Here is a 14647-nt window from a genome sequence, read left to right on the forward strand (position 1 = left end):
AATATATGTATTCTAATTGCTAAACAGTTTGATAGATAGTGATTGGTTACTCACTTAGTATAACCACACCCATTAGTAATGAAAATGAGATAAATAGCTTCTAATAAAATCATTTTATTATACACCTGATGAAGGCCTACGAGGCCGAAACGCGTTGTGTTTTTTAATAAGTTTTTTATTGCCTATTTGTCTTTTTATAAAGTTTTTATTTGCTGAACATAGCCAATAAAATATCATCTGAGTCAACATCAGAGATACTTGGTCCTTTGGCTATATAACCCTCTTATTACAATTGGGTTAAGGATCCTCTGAAGGAAGCGCCCTGAAACTTCTTTATTCACATAAAGTCAATTTATGATATATAAATGAGGGCTTTGACTAGTCAATGGGGCATTAGTGTCCCCAGACTAATCGGCCCACTAAGCATGTTATCACGCTCCTCTGAGAGTGATAACATGACTTACAAGTGTTGGTGTCATTGCAAGTGGTATACAAACCTCGCACATGCGCACAGAGGCGTGATAACATGCTAAGTAAGCCGACTAGTCTGGGGACACTAAAGCCCCATGGACTAGTCAAAGACCTCATTTACGTTTCATAAAAGGACTTTAGAAATACTTTTCTAAAGATATCTTTGTGTGTGATGTAATAGAGGGACTGTTAAGGTACCGTCACCCATAGCGACTCACCAGCGATCCCGACAACGATATCAACGTGTCAGGATCGCTGGTGAGTCGCTATGTGATCGCTGGTGAGCTATCAAACAGACAGCTTCACCAGCGATCAGCACAGCGACGCCGAGCGCCCGGCGTCGCTGTGTACCTTAGTAACCAGCGCGCTGATGCACGGAGCTGGTAACTAAGGTACACATCGGGTATCTAAGGGACATACGTCACTTAGATACCCGATGTGTACCTTAGTTACCAGCTGATCGCTGGTCTCCCACCTGTCACACGCAGCGATGCGTGAGGGCCAGCGGGAGACCAGCGATGAAAGAAAAGACCAGGGCTTTCCAAGAGCGACCAGCGATACCGCCTGGGGGGCCGGTCGCTGATCGCTGTCACACACAGCGATCTTGCTGGTGAGATCGCTGTTGTGTCACAAAACTTGTGACTCAGCAGCGATCTCGCTAGCGAGATCGCTATGTGTGACGGGGCCCTTAGGCAGGGTATATAGATGTACAGACACTACTGCTGGTGGTTCTGGGAGCACAGGTGACCTGCAGGTTCCCTTTAAAAAAGAAGGGCTAAATTAACCCTTCACGGTTGAACCAGTGATTTCCAAATTATTCCACAGTGTTGCTAGCAACTCAAATGACCACATGGAGACTGGCGTCTCTGTACGGGAGGATCGAGGCAGATCACTAAGCCCCTTTATTTTAGTCACTTCCTTTATAATCTTTTGCTTAATTATGCAAGGTTCTCAAGTACCAATAACATCATGGTAATGCTTCACTTTGTAAGCCAATAATATTGCAAGAAAACCGGAACTGCATATATGTCCATACCAAAATAGCGTAGAAAGTAGTATAATGGCATATTCTTCAGAGTGTTACACCCCTGCCTCCCTTATCTTTGCACCTGATGGAAACAGTCTGGTTTCATGACAGCCCTAGCCAATTACAAAAATTTATCTTACAGCAACAAAAATGAAGAAATGAAACCTTCAGAGAATGGATAAAACGAAACTTCAGCTCTGATTTTAGTTTTAACCCTTCACATTAGTTATTCCTGATGCAATACACATTTAGTTTTTACATCAATGTTAATATTGCATTATAGAATTGCAACATAAACAATTATCACATAGTGTATAAGTATCCCTGGCTATGAGGGTCAATATGTAAAAAATTAGATTTGCGAAAGGTATCTGATATAGCCTCATTTTCAGTTATGGGGTCAAATAAAAGAACCATTATCTATTTATATAATTGCCTTGTAATGTTTTAATTTCCTGTTCTGTCCAGATGTCACCATATCCCAGAATTCCAAGCGGAGGAAGTTCACCGACCGCCATATTGGGACACCCAAGTGATGGGTGTCTCAATATGGAAACTGCTGCTGGTACCAACCTATTGCGCACTACCACCAGCCGAACACCGTCGCACCACGCGCACACACACACACACACTCTATACGCCGTGCGCACCACACACACTCACAGTCTCACACTCACTCTCATATTCACACTCAGTCACACTCACACTCAGTCACACACACTCACACTCAGTCACACTCACACTCATGATCACACTGTCACGCAGTCTCTTGTGCGGCACCACCAGTGGAACACCTTCGCACTGCGCCTGTGCGAATTCCACGCAGGTGCAGTGAATCATTCAGCTGATCCCGGTGGCAGATGTGTGACGTGTCTACAGGCAGAGGAAGCCAGTCACATTAAAGGGGTTTTCCCCACGAACGAAAGTTCATTTTAAAAATTGTGACTGACCGTGTACGGAGCATACCACATCTCCTGGGCAGGGGAGGAAGCAAAAGACAATACGGACATTACAGCAGGGTATCACAGAGGAATCATTTTGTGTGGTAAAATATTTCACTGACTGTTTTTAAACAATATTTTACCTCACAAAATGTATTCTCTGTGATCTCCAGCCGTAATGTCAGTAGTGTCTTTTGCTTACTCCCCTGCCCAGGAGCTGTGGTATGTTCTATACACGGTCAGACTGAGGGGTGAGAGAGACAGAGCACAGGGGGGAGACAGCTCAAACGGGACAGCACATGAGGGGGAGAACACTGCACAGGAAGGTGAGAGACAGCAGACAAGGGGGATAGCACATGGGGTAGACAGGTCAAAGAAGAGAGCACAGAAGGGAAAAGTCAGCACATGGGGAAAGAGAGAGTGGATAGGTGGGTGAGCACATGGGGGAGAGATTCTCAACTCTGCATAGCCTGCCCCCATCGTGACATTACCACCTCCATCTAGTTATTAAATAAATGGCTTGAATCTTTATATGGCATTTATCACACGCTTTTATTGTAGTCTACAAGATTCACTTCACTACTTTGTGTTCCAAGTCCGAAGTGCACAAATCAACATGCCAAACACTTTCTGAATAGAAATAGTGCCACCCTTCTCCATTTAAATGAATCCAGCCCTTTATGCACTTACACTTGGGACAGAAACAGAGCTTTCCTGTTCAAAATCGGACAAATTGATGCTGATAGCTGCCCTTAAGTTGGCCCAGAATAGAGCATGCTTACTTTTCTCTTGTGGCCATTCCAGATAGGTTCTTTGTTTCATGAGAGCCTTTAATTTGAAATATCGTGAAGGAATAAGGTATTGTGGGATCGGTTCCAGTAGGATAAGGATTAGATTGTCTGTGTTTTCAGAATATAGCTTGTGTTGAGCAAAATACAGTTCGTAATGACACCATTCGCTCTGAACAAAATGTGGGGACAACACAAAGACCGACTTATAGCTATTATCAATACAGGTTATTATGTTTTCCACTATGCTTTTTCCCGGAGTAAAATTTCTCTCATGCTGACAGATACGTATATCATTCATGCTCTGAACACTGGGCAACAAAACGTTCTTCACCCAAGAGGCATCATTTTCACTATAGGAGATGAAAGCATGGAATGAAAAATCCTTCTTGAGCTCCTGATAGCCTTTCTTGGATCTCCTAGTCCTTTGCTTTGTTCTTAATAATTGACAGATCATCTTGAAAAACCAAGGTACATCAAAATACTTACACAGGCCAAAAATTAGAAAAAGGCCAATGATAATAGGAACAACAATGACTGGGACCATTATGAAGACATTACAGTACATGTCAGGCAGGTAGAAATCACTTAACCTCATGCCTCTTACATCATCAGGTCTTTCACACACATAGGCATCCGGCCAATCAATAAATTTCCCTGGGGACTTTCTTCTCTCATTTAGGAATTTTTTTATCTCGCAGAAACAATGGAACGGGTTGTTACCGATGTTAATTTGTTTCAGTCCTGAGCAGTTTTGGAGAGACTCAGGAGAAGGATATGGGAACTGGTTGTACTCAACATTTATTGTCATAAGACGGGGGAATAACGTGCAATCTGGCAGATCAGAGAGTCGATTATATCCAAGATCAAGGTGTTCTAAGTTTATCAAATAAGTGTTCTTCAATGGGACATTTGATATATCATTCTTGCACAAATTAACCATTGTGACATTTTTTGGTAAGCACCGAAATACAGAGTTGGGCAATGAACAAGACGCCATATTTAACCTTCTTACGCTTGGTGACCAGTAACAGTCTTCTTCACTGTAATCCAGAGGATTGTTCTGAACGTCTAGATATTTCAAGGATGACATCCTCTCCGTCATGAGGCTTACTTTAGACAACTTTTGTAACTTATTTCCTGCCAGTTTTAACGTTTTTAGCTTTGTCAACGTCAAGCAGTTCTGAAAGATATCATCCGTGACTGCGTTATTGGAAAAGTCAATGTATTCAAAGGTGCTAGGCTTCGATGGACATGTCATGAAAAGCAAATTGGAATGTTTGATTGTGAGATTCTTAATGTTCATTTCTGAAAAAAGATGGTATAAATTGCTCTGATCGAAGAGAAAAAATTGAATTGCAACATGTTCAAATAAAAGTTCTTTCATGGAAGTGTTAAAATAGTCAAATTCAATGTGATAAATAAGTCCCTGAATTGTGAGATTATGCAAGTGTAAGCTCTCCACAGAGGAGTGCCACATTTTCTGAAGAATCATGACCATCTTATTCCATGGTATGCCAAGGTTCCTCATGGTTAAATGAGAAACCCGTGAATTATTGATTATTTCTGAAATATATTCATCTGGAACTTTTACTGCTTCCCATTTACCAAAATTGTCTAGTTCCAAAAACTTTGATGCGTTGACTGCATCAAAAAGTAGATTCAAAAGGTCTTTTTGATCAAAAAGTGAAGAAAGATGTAAGAGGTTTGTATTCAAAACCAAGAGGCTAGAATTTTCATATTTATATAAACCATTCAAGTCAATGAATACCTGCCGCAAACGTAAGTGAGAAACTGATTCTAAATCAGATTTAAGAATACTAGCTGCTCCAAGACCTAAATATTCCAGATGCAGGAGATTTGTGAGGCCTCTACAAACAGACAACGTGGGAAAATTGTTGGATGAAATGTCCAGATGACGAAGAAGAACTGGAAAGGTGTTGGATATGTTTTCAAGATGGTTGTTGGATAAATCCAAGTATTCCAGACAAAGGTTTGAGTCAAAAACATTGGAGTCCATCTCAGTGATGTGGTTGTAAGATACGATGAGGACTCTGAGATCCGACAAGTAGCTGAAGTCTCTTGTTTCCAGTTTTTGGATGTAATTGTGCGATAGATCCAGTACAGTAGTATTTGCGGGCACATTGGTTGGCACACTGGTCAGTGACTTGTAGGAGTAGTTATAAACAACGTCATTATTCTGAATCACTGGGTAATTATCACATAAGGCAGGCATGAAGACAGTAGCCAGGGTGAGAAAGAAGGTCATAGCCATAGCGCTGCAGGGTTTTCTTTTCTACCTTGAGTTTGTTTTTACACTGTAAATTATAGAAATATAACTAGTTAGAAGGCAGAAAGAACAAAGAAGTAGCAACAATACATCTTTTAGGTTTTCTCAGAAAGCTAAAAAGCTTTGATTGTGCTTTAAAGTGTAACAACATTTTCAGTTTCTTTATTAACAATTTTGTCCAGTATTTACTTTAGGAAACTTTGTAAATCACTTTATTAGGGGATTTAGCTTTATACCTTTAAAGCACCACTCCAGTGTTTGTTTTTTTCAGTGCTGAAGTGGTGCTACTAATCTAATATCCCTGACAGTAGTCTTCTACTTAACCGTCGCCATCTTCATTTTGTATCTCCGAGCCCCGATCCACGATCTTGTGACCGCAATTCCTCATTCATAGGAAGTCAGATGTAATGGTCAAAACCTCTCAATGTAAGTATACAAGAGCCAAAGCATAGACTTACATTGAAAAGTAACCTCTGCCTTGCCCAGCAAACATCGGAGCGATCCCGCAGGTCACAACCTGCAGAAGACCGATTGAAGCAGCGCTGATAGAAGGTGAAGACAACGGTATAGATTAGGGTCAGGGATATTAGATTAGAAGCACAGCTTCAGAGCTGCAATAAGAAAGAAAAGTTGGAGTGGTGCTTAAAGAAAACTGCATGCGAGTGGCTTCCAAACCTCTCTTTTCCCCCAGTTAATTTGGCTGCCTACAACTTCACCGATATCAGCATGTACTAATTTGGAGTGCAAATGATGGCAGTGAGAGTCAGTACCTGTGTCCTCCTTTGAGTGTTGTACATATTAGAACAATCCCCTGCAGAGTTAGTTATCCCCGGAGTAAGGGTACCGTTACACCTAGCGATGCACCAGCGATCCCGACCAGCGATATGACGCAGTCAGGATCGCTGGTGCATCGCTAGGTGGTCGCTAGTGAGCTGCCACACAGGCAGATCTCACCAGCGACATCGCTGGGGACGGGGATCGCTACTTACCTGTCAGACGCGGCGATCCTGCGTCCTCCCGCCCGGCTCCACGCGTCGCTCGTCAGCGCCACAGGAAGCCCAGCAGGAAGTGACCGACGAGAAATGATCCAGGACGTTCTCGCGCGACCAGCGATAATCAGCGGGGGAGCCGGTCGGAGGTAAGTATCACATGCAGCGATATCGCTAACAATATCGCTGCAACGTCACAAAATCGGTGACTTTACAGCGATATTGCTAGCGATATCGCAGTGTGTAACGGGGACTTTAGTGAGACACAAGTGTTGAGTATTTCACTGCCATCATCTGTACACCAATTGAGTATGTTCTTTCATCGATACAGCTTTAGGCAAGCAAATATCTGGGGAAAAGTAGCCGTTTGGAAGACACTTACTTGCATTTTTTTACTGGAATAAAAATAATTAAAATTGATTTGCAAAAGTTTTAGAACTTTCCATAGGGGACAAAATTATTAAAGAAAAAAAATTACAGTTTGTAAATGTCTTGGTTTCCTGGACCCTGGCATTATTTATTAGTGTTCCTAAACCTCTCTGTTCCTGAGATATTGGGCCCTCTTCCCTGTATGAAAATCTAGTCTTCTTAGCCAAGTGGGTGTAGTGCTCAGCTCCTTACTAAGACAGACATCTTGAGAACCATACCCAGTTATCTAAAAATAATAGACTTATATACAAAGAAGAGAGGGACATTTCTCAGGTTAAAGAGGTTAAAAAATAAACTATACACATTCAGGAAAAGAGCAATATTTACACCAGGAAAAAATAACATATACGGGGTGGTCCAAAAGTAGGTGGACAGCAAATAATAACATTTACTTTGATTCATATATAAAATTATATTTACTAACACAAGCATAACATTGGCAATTAAATTTTATTCTGAACAATAATACAAAAGTCCTTAAATTTTATCAGCGCAGGTGCTCAAACTGTTTTCCATCACAATTTGCACAGCTTTGAAGTCTGCCTTTTAGGCTTCGACAAACATTTTTGCACAAGTCTCTTTGGGTATTAATTTCTTGAAATGCATCTCTTATGTAATTTTTCAAATCACTGACTTTTTGGTTTTCGACTATAAACTTTGTCCTTGAGTACACCCCAAAAGAAAAAAATCCATTGGCGTCAAGTCTGGTGAACGTGCCGGCCAATCAAGTGGGCCTCTTTGGCCAATCCATTTATTAGGAAATGTTTCATTACCCTATTACACATACTGTCCACCTACTTTTGGACCACTCTGTATATGCCACTTGACAGGTCCTCTATAAATATCTGGACTAGGTTTGCAATGTGCAGCTTTTATACCAGTACTGACCATGGGATAGCAGGCACCAAAACTCCCCCGCCTCTAACCACCTTCCCCACTTACCAAATAAATGACACTAAACACATGGTGTGAAGATAAAAGGCCGCGGTATTTATTAATGGTTACTCAAAATTAAATATATTCAACCAATAAATAATGGTTACCCAAATATTAAATATTATAAACCAATAAATAACAATAAAATTCATTACTCCATAGACAATAAAACCATCCAGTCTCCACCCAGAAAGCTGGGCGAGCACCATCCAATAAATACCACGACGTTAATAGGGAGGGCGGGCGGGCGGGCAGCTGTAATTAAGATCCCGACTGCTGTAATTCTTCTGACAGGAATGCAGTGTTTAAGAAGTTCTTCTCCTTGGTGCCGAAATCTGTTAACCATTCAGACTCCTGTTGCTCATTTCTGCCTGTCACCTGAGGACTAGAAGAACCAATCCACCAAAAGGCAAGTACCATCAAGTACCATTGACATAACAAATCAAAGAGGGGAAAGGTATGAATAAACCTTAAACATTGAGAGAACTAAGGGAACATACAATACCAAAACTGAACTCTAATCCAATTAGCCAATAGAAAACATGGGGGAGCTGGTGCCGCTATCCCATGAAGCCCCCATGTTATTTGCTCTAAAGGGGGGCTTGTACATTCTACCTGCCCCTTTCCTACTTACTGCAGGTCAGCGAGCAGAGGGTGTAGATGAGAATGAAATAATATTAAACCTTTTATTCTTTTTCTCAATTCATAAATATATAGATAAAATAACAAAAGCTTCCCTAAATACAAACACTTGGATGTAAGTAAAACTCAAAGTTGTATCCTGACAAGTGTATTACTATCCTGCAGAGATGCAGACTAGAATTCACTCACTATATTAAATTTCAATAATTGTAAAGCCAGACATGCAGTTTTTCTCACTTCTGCTTACTCACTATGTGAACTTCCAGCTGTTGTGAAACTACAATTTTCAGCATGATCTGACAGCTGCTGTGGGCTTGAACACTGGGGTTTCTGGAGTCTCCTTTAATGACCTGCTCAGTGGTACAGCCAATGCATCCCGTCGTACTAGGCACCCGACATGCAGAACAATCTGAAGCATTCCATCACGTCTCCCATCTTCAGCCCATTACTGCTACAAACCTATACTTGCTCCCCTTCCCTCAGGCAGAGTGCGCCTCGGCGACCTCTTTCAACACATCACAGCAGCTAGTCATGGCATCGCTGCAAGTGCATTGTAGCCTGGCAGTTGGACAGCATGAAAAGAGAACAAAACAAATATACTAACACAAAGATATGAAATTTTAATTGTTTCAGAAAATGAAGTCTTCCTTCCAGAAACCACCAACAAGCTTCTTGCACCTCTCAACTGGAATTTTGGAGCACTCTTCTTTTGCAAACTGCTCCAGGTCTCTCATATTTGAAGGGTACCTTCTCCCAACAGCAATTTTAAGATCTCTCCACAGGTGTTCAATTGGATTTAGATCTTGGTTCATTGCTGCCACTTCAAAACTCTCCAGTGCATTGTTTCCATCCATTTCTGGGTGCTTTTTGAAGTATGTTTGGGGACATAGTCCTTCTGGAAGACCCATGAACTAGGATGCAAACCCAGCTTTTTGACATTGGACACTGCATTGCAACCCAAAATCATTTGGCAGTCTTCAGATTTCTTGATGCCATCTGATGTCTCTGTTCTAAAAAAAAGTATGACATAGTGATCATGGGAGATTTTATTTACCCAGATATTTGTTGGGAATTTCTCTTAGGCAAAAGTACTGTGTTCCGAAAATTCTTATCTACTCATGCTAAAAGCGTTATCTTTAAAAAGGTAGAAGAGAGAACAAGAGGATCTGCAAACTTGGACTTAATTCTTAACAACAAGGAGGAAATGGTTGAGGAAGTAAAGGTGGCTGGAAATTTAGGAGGCAGCAATCATGATATCCTCGAATTTTGGATTACAAGAGGATGACCTGCGATGACTCAGACTTTAAAGTTGGACTTCAGAAAGGCAGATTCTAATGAACTTAGAAAGAGGGTAGGAAAGGTCCAATGGCTGGATGCTCTAAAGGTCAGAAATGTCCAAGAAGAATGGAAGATTTTGCTAAATTAAATTCTCACCGCAAAATCGGTAAAAATCCCGAAAAGAAGGAAGAATTGGACGCATTTAAAAAGACCAGGATGGATGAACATAGAACTTAATGACTTGTTAAAAAGGAAAAAAGAAATGTATATCAAATGGAAAGAGGGAGGCATAGCTAAAGAAGAATATAATGCTCTTTGCAGGGAATGCAGGGCAATCGTTAGAAAAGCTAAAGCCAATAATGAAGTAAGGCTTGCAAGGGATACCAAAAGCAGTAAAAAAGGCTTATGGGGGTAGGTCAAAAGGAAAAGAAAAGTCAAAGATGCAATAAGATTTTTACAGGATGAAAAGGGAAAAGCGGTCAAAAATGATGTTGAGAAGGCCAAACTTTTAAATTCCTAGTTTGCATCTGTGTTCTCTAAGAAAGCAAGTGTAAAATCAACTGATCTTCACAGTGCCACTGAAGGAACAAAAGAATCCACACTATCCATAAACAGAGAGATGGTGAGGCAACACTTAGCTAATTTAAATCTCCTGGGCCAGATGAACTACATTAGGGTACTGAAAGAGCTAGTATAGGAAATTGCAGAACCACTAGTCAGAATCCTTGAAAAATCCTGGAAAACAGGAGAAGTCCCAAAAATTTGGAGAAGGGCAAATGTTTTCCCTATCTTCAAAAAAGATAAGACGGAGCCAGGAAATTACAGGCCAGTGAGCCTTAAGGGGGTTTTACACATAGAGACATCGCTAGCAATATCGCTAAAGCATCACCGATTTGGTGACGCAGCAGCGATATCAGTAGCGATATCACTATGTGTGATACTTACCTCCGACTGGCTCCCCCGCTGTCTGTCGTTGATCGCGCAGCTCCATTTCTCGTCGGGCGCTTCCTGCTGGGCTTCCTGCTGGCGCCGACGAGTGACGCGTGGACGCGGACGGGAGGTCAGGATCGCCGCATCTGAAAGGTAAGTAATGACTGCTGTATCTCTGTGAGATCTGCCTGTGTGGCAGCTCACTAGCGACCATTTAGCGATGCACCAGCGATCCTGACCGGGTCGTATCGTTGTCGGGATCGCTGGTGCGTCGCTAAATGTAAAGGGGCCTTTACTTCTATACTAGGAAAGATATTTGAACAAATTAATAAACAGCATGTATGTAAGATCTTGGATAAGAATAAAGTAATTAACATGAGCCAGCATGGGTTTGTAGCAAACAAGTCATGCCAGACTAATCTAATTTCCTTCTATTATGTAATCACTTACTAGGTGGATCAGGGAAATGCAGTAGAATAGTATATCTCAACATCATCAAAGCATTTGATAAAGTATCTCATACTATCCTTATTGAAAAAATGACCAAGTATGGGATTGACAAAGCTACGGTTAGATGGATTCATGACTGGCTCAGTGATCGTACTCAAAAAGTGGTAATAAATGGTTGTACATCCAATTGGAAAAGTGTTTCAAGTGGGGTACCACAAGGCTCTGTCCTGGCCCCAGTATTGTTCAATATTCATATAAATGATCGAGATAAGGGAACTGAAGGTAAACTAATCAAATTTGCAGATGATGCAAATCTAGGAGGGATAGCTAACACTAGAGAAGACAGAGAAAGGATTCAGAAGCATGGTGGCTTCGAATCCCACCAAGGACATCTGCAAGGAGTTTGTATGTTCTCCCCGTGTTTGCGTGGGTTTCCTCCGGGTATTCCGGTTTCCTTCCACACTCCAAAGACATACTGACATGGAATTTAGATTGTGAGCCCCATCGGGGACAGTGATGAATATGTGTGCAAACTGTAAAGCGCTGCGGAATATGTTAGCGCTATATAAAAATAAAGAAAATTATTATAAGTATCTAGATAAGCTTGAACAAAGGGCAGTGACTAATAGAATGGTATTTAACAGAGGAATACAAGATTCTACATCTGGGCAAGAAAAACAAAAATTACATCTATAGAATACAAGGAATTGAACTAACCAACAGTATGTGTGAAAAAAGAGTTGGGTATACTAATAGATCACAGACTACACATAAGTCAGCAGTGTGACACATCAGCAAAAAAGGCAAACACAGTTCTGGGATGTATTAAAAGAAGCATAGAGTCTAGATCACATAAAGTAATTATCCCACTCTACTCTTCCTTGGTCAGGAATCACCTGGAATACTGTGTTCAGTTATGGGCAGCACATTTTAAAAAAGACATTGAAAAACTGGAGCAAGTTCAGAGTACAGCTACCAGGATGGTAAGCGGACTGCAAAGTATGTGGTAAGAAGAACTGTTAAAGGATCTGGGAATGTTTAGCTTGCAAAAAAAGAAGGCTAAAAGGAGACTTAATAGCAGTCTACAAATATCAGAAGGGATGTCACAATGTAGAGGCATCATCATTATTCTCATTTGCACAGGGAAACACGAAGCAATGGAGTGAAACAAAGGGAGAAGACAAAGATTAGATATTAGAAAAACATTCTGACAGTGGGGGTGACAATGAGTGGAACAGGCTGCCACTAGAGGTGGCGAGTTCTCCTTCAATGGAAGCTTTCAAACAGAAACTGGACAGACATCTCAGACAGTTTAGTGAATTCTGCGCTGCATTGAGCAGGGGATTGGACACGATGACCCTTGAGGTCCCTTCCTACTCTAACATTCTATGATTCTATGATGCCTTGCACACAGTCAAGGCACCCAGTGCCAGAGGCAGCAAAACAACCTCAAAACATCTTTGAACCTACTCCATATTTAACTGTACGTACTGCGTTCTATTCTTTGTAGGCCTCTTTCCATTTTCAGTAAACAGTAGAATGATGTGCTTTATTAAAAAGCTCTATCTTTGTCATTTGTCCACAAGATAGTTTCTGCAGGACAGCTTGAATTTCTTTGGAACTTGATTGGGGCTGCTTATCCACCATCTGGAATATGCTGGTTGCAACCTTTCATCAATTTTTCTCTGCCATCAAGATCCAGGAAGATTACAGTTGTGCTCAAAAGTTTACATACCCAGGCAGAATTTTTGCTTACTTGGCCTTTTTTCAGAGAATATGAATGATAACATCAAAACTTTTTCTCCACTCATGGTTAGTTGTTGGGTTAAGCCATTTATTATCAAACTACTATGTTTTCTCTTTTTAAATCATAATGACAACCCAAAACATCCAAATAACCCTGAACAAAAGTTCACATACCCCATTTCTTATTACCATGTATTGCCCCCTTTAACATCAATGACAGCTTGAAGTCTTTTGTGGTAGTTGTGGATGAGGTTCTTTATTTTCTCAGAATGTACAGCTTCCCACTCTTCTTGGCAAAAAGAGCCTCCAGTTCCTATAAATTCCTGTGCTGTCTAGCATGAACTGCGCGCTTGAGATCTCCCAAGAGTGGCTCAATGATATTGAGGTTAGGAGACTGAGATGGCCACTCCAGAACCTTTACTTTGTTCTGCTGTAGCCAATGATAGGTCGATTTGGTCTTGTGTTTTCGATCGTTGTCATGTTGGAACGTCCAAGTACGTCCCATGCGCAGCTTTTGGGCTGATGATTGCAAATTTGCCTCCAGTATTTGATGATAACATGCTGCATTCATCTTTCCTTCAACTTTGGTCAAGTTTCCTGTGCCTTTGTAGCTCACACATCCCCAAAACATCGGCGATTCACCTTTGTGCTTTACAGTAGGTATGGTGTTCCCTTCATCATAGGCCTTGCTGACCTCTCTCCAAATGTAACCTTTATGGTTGTGGCCAAAAAGTTCAATTTTGGTCTCATCACTCCAAATTACCTTGCTCCAGAAGGTTTGAGGCTTGTCTCTGTGCCGTTTTGCATATTGTAGGTGAGATACTTTGTGGCATTTGCGCAGTAATGGCTTTCTTCTGGTGACTCGACCATGCAGCCCATTTTTCTTCAAACGCCTCCTTATTGTGCATCTTGAAACAGCCACCCCACTAGTTTTCAGAGAGTCTAGTATTTCAGCTGATGTTATTTATGAGTTTTTCTCCCAAACAATTTTTGTTGGTCTACCTGACCGTGGATTTGTTTTTACAGAGCCCCTGATTTTCCATTTGTTAATCACAATTTGAACGCTGCTGACTGGCATTAACAATTCTTTGAACATCTTTTTGTATCCCTTTCCTGTTTTATACAGTTCAACTACCTTTTCCCATAGATCCGTTGATAATTCTTTTGCTTTCTCCATGACTCACAATCCAAAAACGTCAATAGCAGGATGAAAGATGCAAGAGTCTGTCTGGATCCCAGATACTCTCTCAGCTTTTATGCACACACACACACTGATTACAAGCAAACAAGTCACAGGGGAGGAAGTTACCTTTAGTAGCCATTCAAACCCATTTGTGTCAACTTCTGTGCAAGTTATCAGGCCAAAATCACCAGGGTATGTAAACTTTTGATCAGGGCCATTTGGATGTTTTGGGTTGTCATTATGATTTAAAAAGAGAAAACACAGTAGTTTGACAATAAATGGCTTCACCCAACCACTAACCATGAGTGGAGAAAAAGTTTTGGTGTTATTTATTTTACTAATGTATATAGCACCATGAATTGCACAGTGCCTTACAGACAATATTGGCACTGTCCCCAATGGGGCTCACAATCTAAATTCCCTATCAGTATGTCTTTGGAATGTGGGAGGAAACCGGAGAACCCGGAGAAACCCACGCATACACATTGAGAATATACAAACTCCTTGCAGACGTTGTCCTTGGTGGGATTTGCACCAAGGACCCCAG

At 41.2% G+C, this 14647-nt stretch overlaps 1 protein-coding gene across 2 annotated transcripts in view; it reads right to left on the reverse strand.

Moving 5' to 3' along the window:
• Positions 1 to 2966: 2966 nt before the first annotated feature.
• LOC141075847 (toll-like receptor 1) overlaps positions 2967 to 14647 on the reverse strand; it is a 70822-nt gene continuing 59141 nt past the window's right edge. For both annotated transcript variants that reach the window (XM_073563000.1, XM_073562999.1), the window contains exon 2: positions 2967 to 5545. In XM_073563000.1, coding sequence (XP_073419101.1) covers positions 3118 to 5502 — 2385 coding nt within the window. In that variant the 5' untranslated portion in view covers positions 5503 to 5545 and the 3' untranslated portion in view covers positions 2967 to 3117. The remainder of the gene's footprint in view (positions 5546 to 14647) is intronic.

This window comes from Dendrobates tinctorius, unplaced genomic scaffold (genome assembly GCF_039654945.1).
Source record: "Dendrobates tinctorius isolate UK_male_01 unplaced genomic scaffold, ASM3965494v1 ptg000376l, whole genome shotgun sequence".
NCBI classification, from domain to species: Eukaryota; Metazoa; Chordata; class Amphibia; order Anura; family Dendrobatidae; genus Dendrobates; species Dendrobates tinctorius.